Source organism: Aquarana catesbeiana, linkage group LG06 (assembly GCF_042186555.1).
Source record: "Aquarana catesbeiana isolate 2022-GZ linkage group LG06, ASM4218655v1, whole genome shotgun sequence".
In the NCBI taxonomy this organism is placed as follows: Eukaryota; Metazoa; Chordata; class Amphibia; order Anura; family Ranidae; genus Aquarana; species Aquarana catesbeiana.
In genome coordinates, this window is record NC_133329.1 from 144,161,812 (window position 1) to 144,178,745 (window position 16,934).

General features: G+C 42.6%; 1 protein-coding gene across 2 annotated transcripts in view; it reads left to right on the forward strand.

Annotated features, from left to right (window-relative positions):
* Positions 1 to 16,934, forward strand: part of TECPR1 (tectonin beta-propeller repeat containing 1) — a 167,060-nt gene that overhangs the window by 93,518 nt on the left and 56,608 nt on the right. The window contains exons 19-21 of one of the 2 annotated variants that reach the window (XM_073591001.1): positions 2,287 to 2,355; positions 3,173 to 3,229; positions 5,244 to 5,418. In XM_073591001.1, coding sequence (XP_073447102.1) covers positions 2,287 to 2,355; positions 3,173 to 3,229; positions 5,244 to 5,418 — 301 coding nt within the window. The remainder of the gene's footprint in view (positions 1 to 2,286; positions 2,356 to 3,172; positions 3,230 to 5,243; positions 5,419 to 16,934) is intronic. The other variant, XM_073591002.1, reaches the window with a different exon arrangement.

The following is a 16,934-nucleotide window of genomic DNA, read 5'->3' on the forward strand; positions in this document are numbered from 1 at the left end:
ACTCCAGTGACAACCTGTGAAGCTCTGGTGCACAAGAGGGTTAAGGCAGTGCTGGAAAATAATGCTCGCCACACAAAATGTTGACACTTTGGGCCGAATTTGGCCATTTTCACTTAGGGGTGTACTCATTTTTGTTGCCTGCAGCTTAGACATTATACAAGCTGTACACTCACTACTTTACATTGTAGCAGTGTCATTTCTTCAGTGTTGTCACATGAAAAGATATAATAAAATATTTACAAAAATGTGAGGGGTGTATTCACTTTTGTGAGATACTGTACGTCATTAAATGTATTTTTTAAATGCAGATAGTGTAAATACCTGAATTTGACCTGGTATCAGCCTTTTGCAGCCCCTGTATAGCAGGGCTGGAGCGTAAAAGGAAGAAATCGTACAAGAGGAGCCAAGCAGTGACAGAGATCTGCTCATGGTTGTGCTGCTATTGGTTGGGGGCAGTCCAGGACGAGCTGGGCTCAGAAGAAGTGGTTTGAATGATGCTGGTCATCAGTCTGAGGACAGACTGAGGTAGTTTTTTTTTTTTTTTTTATCAGGCTATTCTTTTTTTAGCTTTTTGGTTTTTTTTGGCTCGAGTTCTGCTTTATTGAGAGAATCAGCCTGTCTGTAGCTAGCCACATGCATTTATGAAACTGCATGTAAGGAGAGTTTAAAAAATGTACTGACGTCATTAGAAATGGAACTCCACTCTCCCCAAGTTCTTTAGTACTAGACAATCCCTCTGACTGCAGACTGTAGGAGTCTCCTTTGCATCAGTGTTTGCCCATGCATGGCACAAGCTGAATTTAACGGCAGGCACATAAAGCACCTACACATATCTGTATGCATGAATCCTGTCTGTACGGCATCAAATAGGAGTTATGTTTATAGGGCATAGCATTACATGCAAACCTAAAGGATAAGTTCTCTTTTCTGAGCATGTTACACCCTTATTTAGGGTGTAACATGTTAAGCATCCTCCCCCTGCATCACCATTCCCTACCCCCCTCATTGTGACACTGGGCAGGGGATCCTCTGCCCACACCCTATGTCACAATTTAAAATCAGTAACGCCATGTGGGGTTCCGCCCAGACAGTCGATTTATTCATTCACTCACAGAGTTCTGTGAATGAATGAACTACAACTACTGTCTACCATTTCGCCAGACAGCTTGTAGTTCCCAGTAATCTGTGAGGGCGCTAATGAGCACTTTTATAGTTCATTGATTCTTCCTGCTCTCCAGTAACTGTCTGCCCATACAGAGGTTTACTGAGAGTCTGCAGGAGTCTGGCATTGATCCATGATCTGCTGATCGCGGGCGCAATTCTCTGCAGGATCCTTCAGGGGGAAAAGAAAGTGCATTTAAAAAAAAAAAAAAAAGTGAACTTAGCCTTTAGGTAGTAGTACCTTTGCCCATATCAGCCAACTGGCATCAACCAGTTCTAGTGTCTTCCAAAGTTCTCCAGGAGCACCTAAATTGAGAGAAGCAACGCAATATAATATTATTGGAAATCTAGTTGAGTTGATCATTTAGCCTGCTTCCTCCCACAATTCTCTGTTTGTCCATCAGTATAATGACTTGCCTCACTGATGAGTACAACAGTAAGATAGGACACAGAGCCAAGTGCCAACAGCTAGGAAGTCTACATTTGCATATTTGGGGGCATCAGATCGTCCAACTTCTTGGGTGGTCTGGATTCTTTGGAACATGGTGCTGATGCTCTACAAATGTAAAAATTGTTAGGAAACGAGGGAGTGATAGATTCCAATGTTGAGTGATAATTACTGCATTAATCTGCTAAGTTTATGGCCTTTTGTTTACTTAGTACCAATTCACACCAGTGTGTTGATCTGCGTTTAGCACAGCTGTAAAACACAGATCAATGGAAGGACATCTGAAAAACAATTTCCAATGTGTCCTATTCACACCATAATGCTACGCATGCATGTCAACAGACGTCAGCGCGTGTTAAAACACACGGCTAACATGGATGGAAACGTACATGCATTTTCTCTACATTTTAGTGCAAGTCCGTGTGAGCTGACCCTAAAGCAGGAGAGTGATTCTTCATACAGCAAGTGGTACAAATTTAATATAGCAATTTGTCTTTAATATTTTATTCTGATGATAATAAAAAAAAATCTTACCCTGTTTCCAGAGCAGAAACATTTTATATGATGTTGACTGAAATAATGGATGTTTAGAATTGTCAGCATTGTTGAACCACGGTCAGAATGATGTCATGTTTTTGTTCATATACATATACATGTATCTCTTCATAAATCTACAGAAATAGAAGGAAGAGCCTACTGCCAATTTTTATACTATTTGGTGGCTGTCCATTAATTTGGAGAAAGAGGTAAAAGGTTCAGATAGATTAGATAGGCTGCACAGCCACCTAGCACTAAACTGATTACACTCCTAACATCCTGTTCAGCACTGAGGGCCATACACTAGTAGATTTTTGACCGACCATTCGTGACAATCGTACGCAAATTCCCTTCAGTACTTTTAGTGAGATGATGAACCTCGTTTGAAAGTACTTCCAAGTTTTCTTTTAAAGTTTGATTTTGAAGTGAATGGAGCACATTCACTGTTAGAAACTTGTTTGTTAGAAAAAAAAGTTTTAATCTGCTCCTTTGAATTTAATCGTCATTGTGGTCAAAAACTAACATCAACTTGACCCTAATAATGATTAGAACATCAAAAGAATGTTCTAAAAGGGACATTTTCAAACGAAAGTCTACTAGTTTATGGCCAGCAGTATAGGCGCTTATAACATTAATGCCAAAACAGCAGTGTGCTGCCTCCGTGTCCCCGTCATTCAGCTAACTAACCAGCAGCTAGTGTTCACTGCTATAACTATCCATATAACTACCTGCAACCTAAAGCAAACAAAATCATGTATGTTCTTCAGTGCTGACTGCAGATTGAGTGCTAAACATAACCAAAATGATGTCATTGTCTTGTCATGGGGAAAGAAATAAACATTAGCAACTATACTTCTGTAGCTTTTTTCTCTCTTGCTTCACAATACAGTACAAAACATTTGTTGAAATCGGCATAAGAAAGCTTGAAGAAACAAAAACCACAGTAAACACTTTCAATATATGACAGCATGTGACATATAAAGGAAAGGCCAGATTGTGAATACATGTTTTTGTATATCTTTGCAGTACTTATCATGGCTATAAGACCATGAAGGATTTTGTAAGAAGAAGACGCTGGGCAAGGTAAATAAGTCTTGTACCATTCTAGGAATCTCTGCAGAACACTTTGCTTTATTTGCTTAGAACAATCTGAGCTTCTGTGCTGCTGCTACAGGAACTAGTTGTCTGTATACAGTCATTCATGTACCTTATTGTGATTTATATGTGTGGACTGCATCATGGAACACCACGACAATGCATCATATGGTAGGCGTTGGCTTCTTAAGCAGGTTCCTCAGGCAAGTATGCTTGCTACTTAAAATTAATCTGACCTGTAACATTTTTAAAGTGGTGTGAGAGAAATTCAGGAGCTACCATTGCTGACTTTCTTAGGAAAATGCTAGATGCTTGGCTGTGTGACCACAAAGCTTTGACCTGGAATAAGCAGGCTTCTAATGAATGTCATAATTTCTCATTTCTATACCTATTATGGGTCAGTGACTTTGTCAAGCCACTAGCATTTTCAGAATGATAGGTCAGCAATAGCAACCTCCATTATTCTTTCCCTTTCATGTGCTAGAGTGCACAGCATACTAGCACATTATGATAGACTTGCCTTTTAAATGAAGCCGTTCATTGGCACGCTGTCACCACAGTCTTCGCTTCCATCTTTACCCAGGCTTCCTTCCGGGTTTGCACCATCTAGCTGTTTGGAGGAGCCAGGATGACATCACTCCCACATATGCACACAGGAGTCATGATCATGGCACGACGCCGTGCATTCCATAGCACACTCTGTGTGCTCTGAATGCAGAGCACATTGAATGCGCCAGTGACCTCACTGGTTACAACATCTGTGAATATCTCTTAATCGGCGCAAATCGGAGTTTAATACCGCTTTAAATTAGTGTTGTAGTCTGATCAATGGGTAAAAGGAGATTGAGGAAATGCTTCCTTATGCCTGCAGCGGACTAGTGAAATAAATGTGTGTTCCTTGCCTGGACCTCAAGGACGGCCCTTTAATGATAAAAGTTGGAGCTTTTTTTGAAAAATTATAGTGTTGCTGTATTTTGTGGCATATCAGTAAAGCTACTGAAAGATCCACTTTAAGGTGCACCTGTTGTAAGAGGTGAGAAACGCCTGACTGTTTCTGACCTCAGCAGTCCAAGCACCCAACAAATAAAAGGAAAAAAGGAAAAAAGGTTGCAAGAAAGAAAATGATTGCCTCATTAACACAGTCAGTATTGATGGGGAAATCCCTCCAATGAAGCGGATGTGTGCTCAGGGGGGGCGCATGGAGCTGTCTCAGCTGAGAGAACACAGTGATTATTTATAGAGGCTATAGTGTCTGGCAATAATTGCTTAGAATCCGACATGCTGGCTGTACCCAAATTGTTCAATGGATCAACTTGGGTACAGTCAGCCTGCCCATAGATGGTTCAAATGTTGGCCGGTCCCTGCTGAACTTGCTGAGATTTGAACCATCTATAGCCAGTGTATTTTTTTGTATTCTTCTAGTATACGCATCTGAAATTTTATTTTAATAATTTTATTTATCATGATCGTGGCAGGACTCCATGCATTCCGTAGCACACTCCGTGTTCTCTGAATGCAGAGCGCATTGAATGCACCAGTGACCTCACTGGCTACAACATCTGTGAATATCTCTTAATCGGTGTAAATCGGAGTTTAATACCACTTTTAGATAGTGTTGCAGTCTGATCAATGGGTAAAAGGAGATTGAGGAAATGCTTCCTTATGCCTGCAGCGGAAATAAATGTATAATAAATGTATTCTAAATATGAAAAAACACACTTCAATGTGTGTTTATGACACCTTATCCAGTGTATTTTTGTATTCTTCTAGTATGCGCATCTGAAATTTTTCTGACAACAGGAGTAGTTATAAATATAGATGGGGGTAACCACATTTGCTCCTCAGATAATACATGCTATTTATGGGCTGAGCGCTTTCATAGGCTTTACCCAATACCAAAACCAGTGCTATCTGAACTATAGCATAAATTCTGTCTAGCTAATTATACTGTGTTATACTGTGTTGGAATTGAGGCTTAGCTTTATACTTTTTTTTTGTGTAGAAAATGTAAAATCGTGACAAGCGGGCCATGGCAGGAGGTCCCTCCTATCTCATTGTGGGATGTCTCTATATGTCCAAGCAGAGGAGCGAAAGATGATGAACACATTTCTGTCTGGGCTATCAGCAACAAGGGGGATGTCTTGTGTCGAATTGGTGTCACTAAACAGAATCCTGCAGTAAGATCACTGTCTAGTTATACACAGTTTTGGTTTCACAGTGGTGGGGTCTTCAACAGAAATGTTGCCCTTTAAAGTGGTTATAAACCCTCTCCTATAGCCAGTGAAGTGAATAGCCTCAGGTGATACACAGAGATTAAACAAATCTCCCTACATAAGTTTTACATGTATAGCTGCTGTCTTTCTCTTTTGTAGACTCTTTGGAAAATGCAGATCTTGTTATAAATCTTTCTTCCTTTTCCAGCAGTGGGAAGGGAGGCTGGGCTTACACTGTGTGAGAGCTGATTGGAGGAAAGGCACACGTCCCCACTCCACATAGGCAGAGGAACATAGGAACATGCAGAGCCTTTGTCTGAATAGACCAGCTCCCTGCTTATCTTCCTCTAAGCTCCCTCCCCGACAATTTTCAGCTGCTGTTATCTGGTGTGTCGGAGAACTTGTCAGAAGTGACTGCTGATAACAGAGGAATGAGCAGCAGAAAGACACAGTACTTACAGCTTTGGAGAGAGATAAGTTAAAGTGGAGGGCCATCCTAAAATAAAAAATTGCATGAAAAATCTTAAAAGAATAAAAAAAAAAAAAAACATTTGAAAAAAAAAAAAAATGTACTTACCTGAAACCCTTGTTGCTAGGCAGTCTTCCTAATCTGCCTCTTCCTATTCCGTGGAACTGTGTGTGTCCCAGAAAACCATGGGGCCATTCACAAAGCTCCGCGCGACTCACGCATGCGCAGTAGGAAACGGGCAGTGAAGCCGCAAGGCTCCACTGCCTGTTTCCCTTTGTTAAGATGGAGGCGCCGGCGGCCGATCCGATGGACGGATCAACCTCAGGGGGGACGACATAGCAGGCTCGCTGGACAGGTAAGTGTCCTTATTAAAAGTCAGCAGCTACAGTGTTTGTAGCTGCTGACTTAAAAAAAATATATATATTGCGGCCGGAACCCCCCCCTTTAACACTACAGATTTACACTATATTGCCAAAAGTATTGGGATGCCTGCCTTTACACGCACATGAACTTTAATGGCATCCCAGTCTTAGTCCATAGGGTACCATATTTAATTGGCCCACCCTTTGCAGCTATAACAACTTCAATCCTTCTGGGAAGGCTGTCCACAAGGTTTAGGAGTGTGTCTTTGGGAATGTTTGACCATTCTTCGAGAAGCGCATTTGTGAGGTCAGGCACTGATGTGGGCAAGAATGCCTGGCTTGCAGTCTCCACTTTAATTCATTCCAAAGGTGTTCTTTGTGCATAATTGTTCTGGGTCACTGACTCAAAGGTCAGTCAAGTTCCTCCTCCCCAGACTCTCTCATCCATGTCTTTATGGACCTTGCTTTGTGCACTGGTCCAAATCATTTGGTGGAGGGGGGGATTATAGTGTGGGGTTGTTTTTCAGGTGTTGGGCTTGGCCCCTTAGTTCCAGTGAAGAGAACTCTTAAGGCATCAGAATACCAAGACATTTTGGACAATTTCATGTTCCCAACTTTTTGGGAACAGTTTGGGGATGGCCCCTTCCTATTGCAACATGACTGCGCACCAGTGCACAAAGCAAGGTCCATAAAGACATGTCTGAGAGAGTCTGGGGTGGAGGAACTTGACTGGTCTGCACAGAGTCCTGACCTCAACCCGATAGAACATATTTGGAAAGAATTAAAGTGGAGACTGCGAGCCATACTTTCTCGTTCACATCAGTGCCTGACCTCACCAATGCACTTCTGGAAGAATGGTCAAACGTTATCATAGACACACTTCTAAACCTTGTGGACAGCCTTCTCAGAAGAGTTGAAGCTGTTTTAGCTGCAAAGGGTGGGCCAACTTAATATTGAACCCTACAGACTAAGACTGGGATGCTATTAAAGTTCATGTGCGTGTAAAGGCAGGCGTCCCAATACTTTTGTTAATAAAGTGTATCATCATATAGTTTTTAGCCTGAGCATTGTGTATCTGACAGTCCTAGCTCCTCGTTCTAGGTACCACCATACTTTTTATGTCAAAGGATATTTTGGCATTCTAGTGTATGTGCCTAGGTCAAATTTCATGAATGGGGTTTGCAGATCCCCCGCTGAGCTGTTGTGTTCTAATAGGGGACGCCAGAACACTCCAGGCAGCGCTCTCCCCCATTGGCAGAGAGCGCTGATCGGGAGTCGGTCGGCTGCTGGTTTTCCCACATGCTCGTCCAGCAGACAAACAACCCGAATGTCTGCCTTTTTTTTTTCCTTTTTTTTTGAACCGGCAAATGTCTCTTGACATTCGGCCTGTGTGTACCCGGCTTAAGCCACTGCTTTATAATAAGCAGCAACTTTCTCACCCTGTTGTGTGCGCTCCTCCAGTCGGCCATTGTGCTTCCTATCAGGTCCGATAACTGAGCTGTCAAACAGCCAACTGCAGAAGCACACATGGCAGGCTGAAATAGCTGCTTCTAATTGTGAAGTAGCTTAGTGTTGTTAGGAAATATGAGAATAAAATGAAAATAAGCAGTTGCAAAATGTATAAGTAAACTATTTACCTACCAAAATATTTGTAATGCTGCTTAGCCAGTCTCGTGATTCACTTATTTGGCACTCTCTATAGCCAGCCAGCCTGGCTTAAATTTGCTCCTACTGAAACACCTCTCTGCTAAATGGACAGTAATTATTTTGCTGAAAATTGTCCAGTGAGCTAGTATTAGATGGAGAGGTGATGTAGGAATGTTTGCACTACAAATAGAATATGTCTGTATTGTACAGTGTGGCAGGTATGTGTAAATCACAATACTAACCAAAAAGAATTGCAAATTTGCGAGCGGGTATTTTTTTGCATACACCCATACGCTGTACTTGTTCTTTTACGATAGAAACGCCATATACCCAGAGTACAGCTGCGCATAGCCATTTATTTCTATGGGAGATGGTACGCAGGCAGAGGGGGTGGGGATACTGGAATTAAAGTCAGATTGGCTCAGGCTCCTGTGTGCATGCGTCCTAAAAGATATTCGTGCAGAAATCTACCTGCAACAAAACCAGACACATAATTTTTTAGAAACTATACGTACCAGTGAAGAAATACACAGGTTAGAAAATACTTATTTTGAGTCATAACATAGGAAAACATAATGTTAGATCCAGGTGTGTACACAGGAATGCTTTTTTTTTTTGTAGTGTTAGGTGGGTGCATTGTTGTGCATTAATGTGCTTTTCTTTTGTACAGTAATATACATTTGATGCACGTTAACGAGTGATGATGTGTGATTTCAATGCATTTTTGAACTTAGAATTTGGAGTGGATAAGGTAAATGGCCATTAACCAAGGCTTGTTAATACCTGTTGCCAATTCATCAAAGCACATTATATGTGTATTGTGATGCCCAGCCATTGACCTCCTATGGGTCTCCCAACCTACTAAAATACCCAAAACAATGGTTGTATTTTTCCAAAAAGACTGCACTACAGCACTGGGCACATAAACTGTTAGGCCCCTTTCACACATGCAGACCGCTCAGGTCCACCTGTCAGTTTTTTAGGCGGACCTGAACGGACACTCAATGCAGGTTTATGGAGCAACGGATGTGAGCGGTGACATGTCGCTGAAATCCGATCCGCTGAATCCAGGCGGTGGAAACCCTATTTTCCATCCATCTGGCGGATCAGATGAAAACAGACAGACTGATCCGTTTTCATCTAATCTCCCATTGAGGACAGCGGAGCTCTGACAGGTCCATCTCTGCACAGTGAGCAGAGACGGACCTGTCATTCGCCGGCTCAGCGGGGATCAACAGAGCGATCCCTGCTGAGCAGGTGGAGTCCATGAAAATGGACGTGTGTGTGTGAAAGGGACCTTACTGTTTTGGAGAAGTTGAACAAATGCATTGTAGCAACAGTGTAAATGGACCCATGATGTAAAAAAGGAATGTTTATGACAGAAGTTCTCTAGTCTAAAGGAACAAATTTCCTGCTTTCCATAAATTGTTTTACCTGAAAAGATTAGAGCATTTCAGGAGCTCATCAGAACATATGGCACAGCCTGTAATTACCAATAAAAAAACTGTCATTTTTGTATGGCTTTTGGTCTACCTTAACAGCTAAGCTGACCATACAATAATAGGATTTTTTAAAACCGCTTACCTGTAAAATCCTTTTCTTGAGATTACATCACGGGACAAAGAGCTCTATTCATTACATCATGCGTTAGATAGCCACCTTCAGGTGTTGGATACTGGCAACCCTAATTGTAAGGAGAGATCCTCCTCTATATAACCCCTCCCATATGGAGAGTAGGGTGGGGAGCTCTGTGTCCCGTGATGTAATCTCAAGTAAAGGATTTTACAGGTAAGCTGTTTTAAAAAATCCTATTTTCTTATTCATTACATCATGGGACATCCCAGAGCAATGCCCACATTGAGTGGAGGGAGACACAGATCAGAAAAAAAGACCGCCATTGGACGTGAGGACCTACACTGCTACCTGCAGTACACTGCGCCCGAAAGTGGTATTTTCATGGCCTCTTACATCCACCTGATAAAATCTAGTGAATGTATGGATCGAACACCAAGTTGCAGCCTTGCAGATCTGAGCCATGGAGGCCTGGTGATGCACCGCCCATGAAGCACTTACTGCTCTAGTCGAGTGCGCTTTAACATGAAAAGGAGGAATCTTCTTTTCCAAACCATAGGCCTGAACAATAACTTGTCGAATCCACCTAGCTATAGTGGATTTCGACGCTGCCTGGCCCTTTCTGGGACCGTCTGGCAGTACAAACAGAAAGTCAGTCTTCCGCATCTGAGCAGTCGCATCCAGATACATTTTGACTGCTCTAACAACATCTAGAGAGTGTAACAACATTTCCTCCGCAGACTGCGGATCTGGAAAAAAGAATGGTAGGACCACATCTTGGTTTAGGTGGAACCCTGATACCACCTTAGGTAAGAAAGCCGGGTGAGGACACAACACCACCCTGTCTTTGTGAATAATTAAGTATGGCTCTTAACATAAAAGAGCTGCTAACTCCGATACCCTCCTGGCAGAGGATATGGCAACAAGAAAAACCAACCTCTTGGTCAAAAGACACAAAGAAGCATGACATAATGGTTCAAAAGGCTGTTTTTGCAAAACAGACAGAACCAAATTCAAAGCCCATGGGCACACGGGTGGCCTGACTGGTGGATTTAAACGCAGTGCCCCCTGAATAAAGGCCCGGACTAGGGAATGAGAGGCAAGCGGCTTCTGAAAAAATACCGACAAGGCTGAGATCTGACCCTTGATAGTGCTCAAGGCCAGCTTCATCTCTACTCCTAATTGAAGAAAAGCAAGAATTCTATCAATAGCATACCTTCTAGGATGCCATCCTTTGGACTCACACCAGGAGACATATGCTTTCCAGATTCTATAATAGATGACTATTAACGAAGAAAAATGCTCCTGCGCACAAGCAGGTGGCCGAACAAGCGGGGTATGAACACAGGCCTTGCTGCCCTCAAGGATGGGGGATCCTAGCAAACGAAAAAGAAAGAAAGAATGGGCGCACCAGCCATGTGCATTATCTTTTGGATGAATTTTATTAAAACTAATGATAAAAAGAAACTACTTACAAACAGTAGTAGAAGATCTCAAGTGTGTAAAAACAATCTTCCAATCACAGCATACAGTCAGGGAACAACAGAGACCACCGGAGGTGCCGGAAGAGCTCACAAAAGTCACTGCTGGCTGACGCGTTTCGAGGGGAACGTCCCCTCTTTCTCAGAGCTCTGCAGTGAGTCCACCTTCGGCATTCCCCTTTTATTTTAATTGGATACATAAAGGTATGCCCACATGCACCTGCAATCAGTCAGACTCAATCATAAAGGCCCCTCCCTTTTATTCACCTAACTAGGTGGGCGTACCAGCAAATAGATAAATAAATACTCAGAAATTAAAATAATCCATAATGCATATAATAATGTTGATGGTAATGCAAAACTCTAGAAATGACCATAACAGTAATAATAATAGTAATAGTGGTAATAATATAAACGCCCACTAGAGGGGCATCACCTGACCCGTGCCAGCCACAGTGCGTACCGTAGATATGATAAGTGGAACTGATAAGCAGGGGAACCCTCATTGAATCGGGGTTAATGCTGGTCTCATCCATGCCTGCTTACAGCCTCTATAGGTAGCAGGGGACCGCGCCACCATGTGTACACCGTTCTCTATGGTGTACACCCGTTGCCATGATGCTATTCAGGCATGGAACGCACGTCGAGCGTGTCTGCACTCCAAACAGAAGGGGCGGACCTATTGAGACCTTCTCTACGACGTCCGTCACTCGTCAATGTTGTAGGCGGTGGGAAGTGAGCCGGCACCATATTGCTAGAGGTGCATTAGGCAGGTCAAAGAAACTTTAATAAGCAGAAGGGGGAATTCTGATAGGCCAATAAAAAGCAATGATTTTAGATGTAAAGCGCTCAGCAGGAATGCACAATTGCCAATCTGGCAATGATATATGCAAAACAAGATTAATATTAATGAAGCGAAGTCTTATGCAACTGTGCCATATATATTAGCTAGTCACATTTAGGGGATTGGATCTAGCTAGGAATAGCATGTGGGGAGTGCTCAAAAAATGCGCATTAAAACTTCATAAAACAAAGCGCATTAATATAATAAAAAAAAAAAATATAATACATATAAAATAATAATGAAATATTATAATAAAAAAATCATTATTATTAAAAAATTACTAATATATATAATATAATATAATATAATATAATATAATATAATATATGCACATATAAAACGGGATAATGCCGAACGAGATAGACATATGCTGCAATGTATGATAGCAGCGTGCAGCAACATTTGTCAAAATCAAGAGCACGTACATACATTATGTTTAGAAATAGGAGAAATATATACAACAAATAAATTAATTGACAAAACCATACATATCAATCTTACATAAACCTCCTACATAAATGTATCTCTCTTTATAGTTACTGCAAGCAGTATATGTTGTAAACTAACAATTGTCAAATGGCAATAAAATGACAAGTTTCATAATATCGAAGAACTTCATAGATGGAATGACAAAAACAGCAGCAATGGCGCTGATGCCAAAACACAACAGAAACATGGTAAATTGGTGTAGCTTTTCCTCAACATAAGGGAACTTAAAGCCTAACTAAACATACATATAGACATCAACATGATGACCAAAACCTGGGGGGGGGGGCGGGGCGAGGCCAGAAGGGAGTTGTAAGGTTGTTAAACAATTTTATGGACCTCTTGATCTGGATTGAGCCCCCTAGGGGTCATGCTGCCTAGGGTGAAGATCCAGTAAGCTTTGTGTTTGCAAAGCTTCTGGTGCCTTCTACCTCTGTCCAGACCTCCCCCTATAGACTCGATCCCAAAGACTCTCATACCAGATGGATCTCCATGGTGGGCTTCCTGGAAATGTCGAGGAACCGGATATTTCACCCTAGTGTTGGTGATGTCACACTTGTGCTCACCAATACGCACTCTCATGGGACGAGAGGTGCGACCCAGATATAGACGCCCGCACGGGCAAATAATGCCATAGACCACATGATCCGTCCCACGGTTGATAAACTGCTTCAAGTGGTGGATCCTGCCATCACTACCAATTACTGTCTTTTTTTCTGTGCCACGTGTACTGACATGTACCACAGTTCCTGACACTGCATTTGTAGCTACCTTTCTGGTCGAAGATAGTGGACCACACATTAGTGGACTTATTAGAATTTCTCTTCACCATATTAGGAGCTATCAGGCTTCTTAAATCTCGAATTTTCCTATACACTATGTTGGGTCTATCTGAAAGGTGTTTACTCAGCACTGGATCGTGCTTGAGGATGCCCCAGTTCTTCCTTAAAATGCTCTGTATTACAAAAGCTTTATTCATGTATTGTGTGGAAAAACGAGTTTGTATAGTGTCTGGATTGGTAGTGGAGGTAGGCCGTGAGTCATGTACGAAAGATTCTTCGTACAGATTGGCATATTTGTTAAAGGCAGACTATACTAGAGCAGGATCGTACCCCTTGTCCAGAAATTTGTTCCTAAGGATCTTGCTCTGCTCCAAATAATCACTCTTCTTAGTGCATGTGGGCTTTAGATGGCAGAACTGTCCATATGGGAAGTTCCTAATCCATCTAGGGTGGTGATTGCTGTCAGCATGCAAAAAGGAGTTGCTACCACTAGTTTTGAAATGTGTCTTGGAGGGGTGTTACCATCTAGATCACTCCTAAGTTCGAGATCCAAAAATACCAGACAATCTTTATTGATGACATGAGTGAACTTGATCCCAAAGGGGTTGTCACTACAATGCTCAAGGAATAGATGTAATTCCTGATCTGTCCCATCCCAAATCATGAGAATGTCATCAATGTATCTGGCAAAGAGGACCAGGTTCGCCCCAAAGGGGTTATTGTTCCAGATAAACGATTCCTCACAATAACTCATAAAGATGTTGGCATAACTAGGGGCGAACCTGGCCCCCATAGCTGTACCTTTTAATTTGCAAATATTGCTCTCCAAGAAAAGAAAAATGGTTATGCGTAAGGGAGAACTCTAGGCAGTCCAGCACGAATTTGGCCTGCACAGAATTGAGCGTCCCTTCTTTGGAGAGGTAGTAATTAACAGCCCTTAAGCCATATATATGGTCAATAAACGTGTAAAGGGAAGCTACATCCAAAGAGAGCCATCTGTACCTAGGCTGTCATTCGTAATTGAATAGGATCTCCAGCATATGGCTGGAATCCCTAACAAAGGACGGGAGATTGGTCACTATTACCTGCAAGAAATGATCATTGTAGCAACCCACATTACTGGAGATACTATCAATCCCTGGAATAATGGGTCTACCCGGGGGATCCACTTCACTCTTAGGCACTTTGGGAATGTGGTAAAAATGCGGGGTCAGTGCATGCCTATTATAGAGGAAGTGATATTCATTTTTATTAAGAACCGATCTTTAGTATACTCCATAACAGGGTCGCCTTTCAGTTTGATATAGGTGTGCGTGTCCCCCAATAATCTCATTGCTTCGGCGATATAGTCTTCCTTATTTTGAATGACCAAACTCCCGCCCTTGTCTGCCTTCCGAATGATGACATCCTCATTTTGTCTGAGGCTCCTGACTGACAACCCCAACGGGTCAGAGTGCTTGTTAAATTTGCTCCCATTGGTGGTAGCAGAATGGAACCTTGTTCTAAACGATTCGAATACCACATCATAAAAGGTGGAGATGTACTTGCCTTTGGCCCAATGCAGGGAAAAAGAAGGATTTAGGAGCAAAAGAGGTGTGAACTGTAGCAAATATCACTAGGGTGCTCACAGATGGATAGTGACAAGTCCCCACAGTCGGCCTCTAAATAAAGATCCTCTAAAATATTGAAAGCAGAGGAATCTTCTGCACTTGTATCCGAAAAGGAACAAGGCAAAGGCTCAACAGTATTGGGATTCAATGGGGGCTTACTAGCATCCTTGAGTATGCAATACCATTGGAGGGTAAGTTTCCGTACATATTTGTTTAAATCAACAAACAGTTCGAAAAGATTGGGTGTACTGGGAGGGGCAAAGTTGAGGCCTTTCCTAAGTAAATCCAGCTCAGTGTCCGTAAACACGGAGCTAGACAAATTATAAATTTTAATAGTAGCATGAGTGTGTCTTACACTCTGCCTCTTTTTGTGCCCCTTTCCTCCTCTTCTCCCTCTTCTCGTTCCTCCTCCCTTTTCCTTGACTTCTTTGTGGACAGAGCGTATAGCAGAGGGTTCAGCATCCCGTTCTCCTTTGCAATCCCCTCTGCTCTTGCAACTTCTGTCTCTAAAAAAGTCAAAGGGGGGGTAATATTAGCTAAACTCCCATTGCAGATATCCCCTTCCAGATTCTCCAAAGTGGTAAAAGGATTGTGGACCGTAATAGAAGGATCAAAAGTTACCCCAGTGTCAATGACTAAAGCTGTTGCAGTTGGCCTAGTATTGGAAAGCAATGACCTGCCTGCAGGGGCTGTCAAACAGTATTTCCCGGGGAGTGAGTAACTGGTAGGTCCTCCATCACTGGCGTCCACTGGCCTTGAGTCAGCTATGTTGGATGATGGTAATAAATGGGGATACAGGTTCCCATTCTTACGGTCCCTAGTATAAGGTCGATGTCTGTTGTATGCGCCCTTACTGCTCTCAGTTGATGGATATTTATTAACTCTATTGTTGGATTGGCTATTCTTAGCATCACTAAAGCCATCCATAGAAGTGGTATACTGGGGCTGAAATGTAGATGGCACTTGAGAAGGAGCGGTGGGGTGTTTAGGCTCATAAGTGGTATGGTCTTTTCTATTGATATTTTTATTTTTGTATTTATTAGTATTACTACCACTACTTGTCCTTTTCTTAGGAGCATTTGAACCTAAAGCCTTATCAGAAGAAGTCTTGGGCTTTTTCCAGCTGAACTCCCTATCATTAAGGTAATCCAGCAGGTCTCGCTCAAACTTCCCTAATTTTTTGCTGATAAGGTTAGTTTCCTTCTTTTTTTATAATAGATGAGACTGGAGGCCGGCTTCCTGGCATTAACCAGAGTGGTTAGGACTGGACCCGAGAGCCAACGTTTTTTTAGGACGTGAGTCTCAACAGCCAAACCATCAAATTTAGACTTTGTAAAGAAGGATGGAATATTGGCCCTTGCAAGAGCAGGTCTGGTCGCAGTGGGAGCACCCATGGCCTTCCGACTGCCATCCTAACAATTTCTTCCTACCAGGACCTCCTGGGCCAGGCCGGAGCTACTAGGATTACTGGCTTCCCTTCTGACTTGACCCTGCGAAGTAACCGAGCAAGAAGCGGAACTGGAGAGAGAACGCATAGATCAGAGAAAACTGATCCCACGGAACTATGAAGGGGAACCTTCTGGTAGCGGGTCCTTTGTTCTTGATACAAAGGCATCCAGTTTGTTGTTGAACCTGGAGGCTAGTAGGTCTACATCCGGTGTGCCCCATCCCTGGCATATTGCTTGAAATATGGCAGGGTGTAACGACCATTCTCCTGGGTCCAGCTGCTGGTGGCTTAAAAAGTCCGCTTTCCAATTTTCCACCCCTGGAATAAAGACTGCCTATAGACAAGGAACATGTTTCTCTGCCCAAGTGAGAACGTGATTAACCTCCTGGGCACTCAGACTCCTGGTGTCCCCCTTGGTGATTGATATAGACCACTGCTGTGGCATTGTCGGACTGAACCCGGACAGGACAGCCTTGTAGCCTGTCTGTCCAGGTCTTTAGGGCCAGATGGATTGCCCGAAAGTTCCAGAATGTTGATGGATAAATACCCCTCGGTTCTGGACCATTTGCCTTGGATCGAAGCTTCTTCCAGAACTGCTCCCCAGCCTGAGAGGCTGGCATCTGTAGTTACGACTTTCCAAAAAATTGGAACAAAGGACTTTCCCTACTGTAGATTCTTGTCTAGTAACCACCAATTGAGGCTCTGGCGCACTGATGGTAACAGGTGCATTGGAAGATCCAAGGCTTGAACTCTCTTGTTCCAGGCAGACAGAATGCTGTT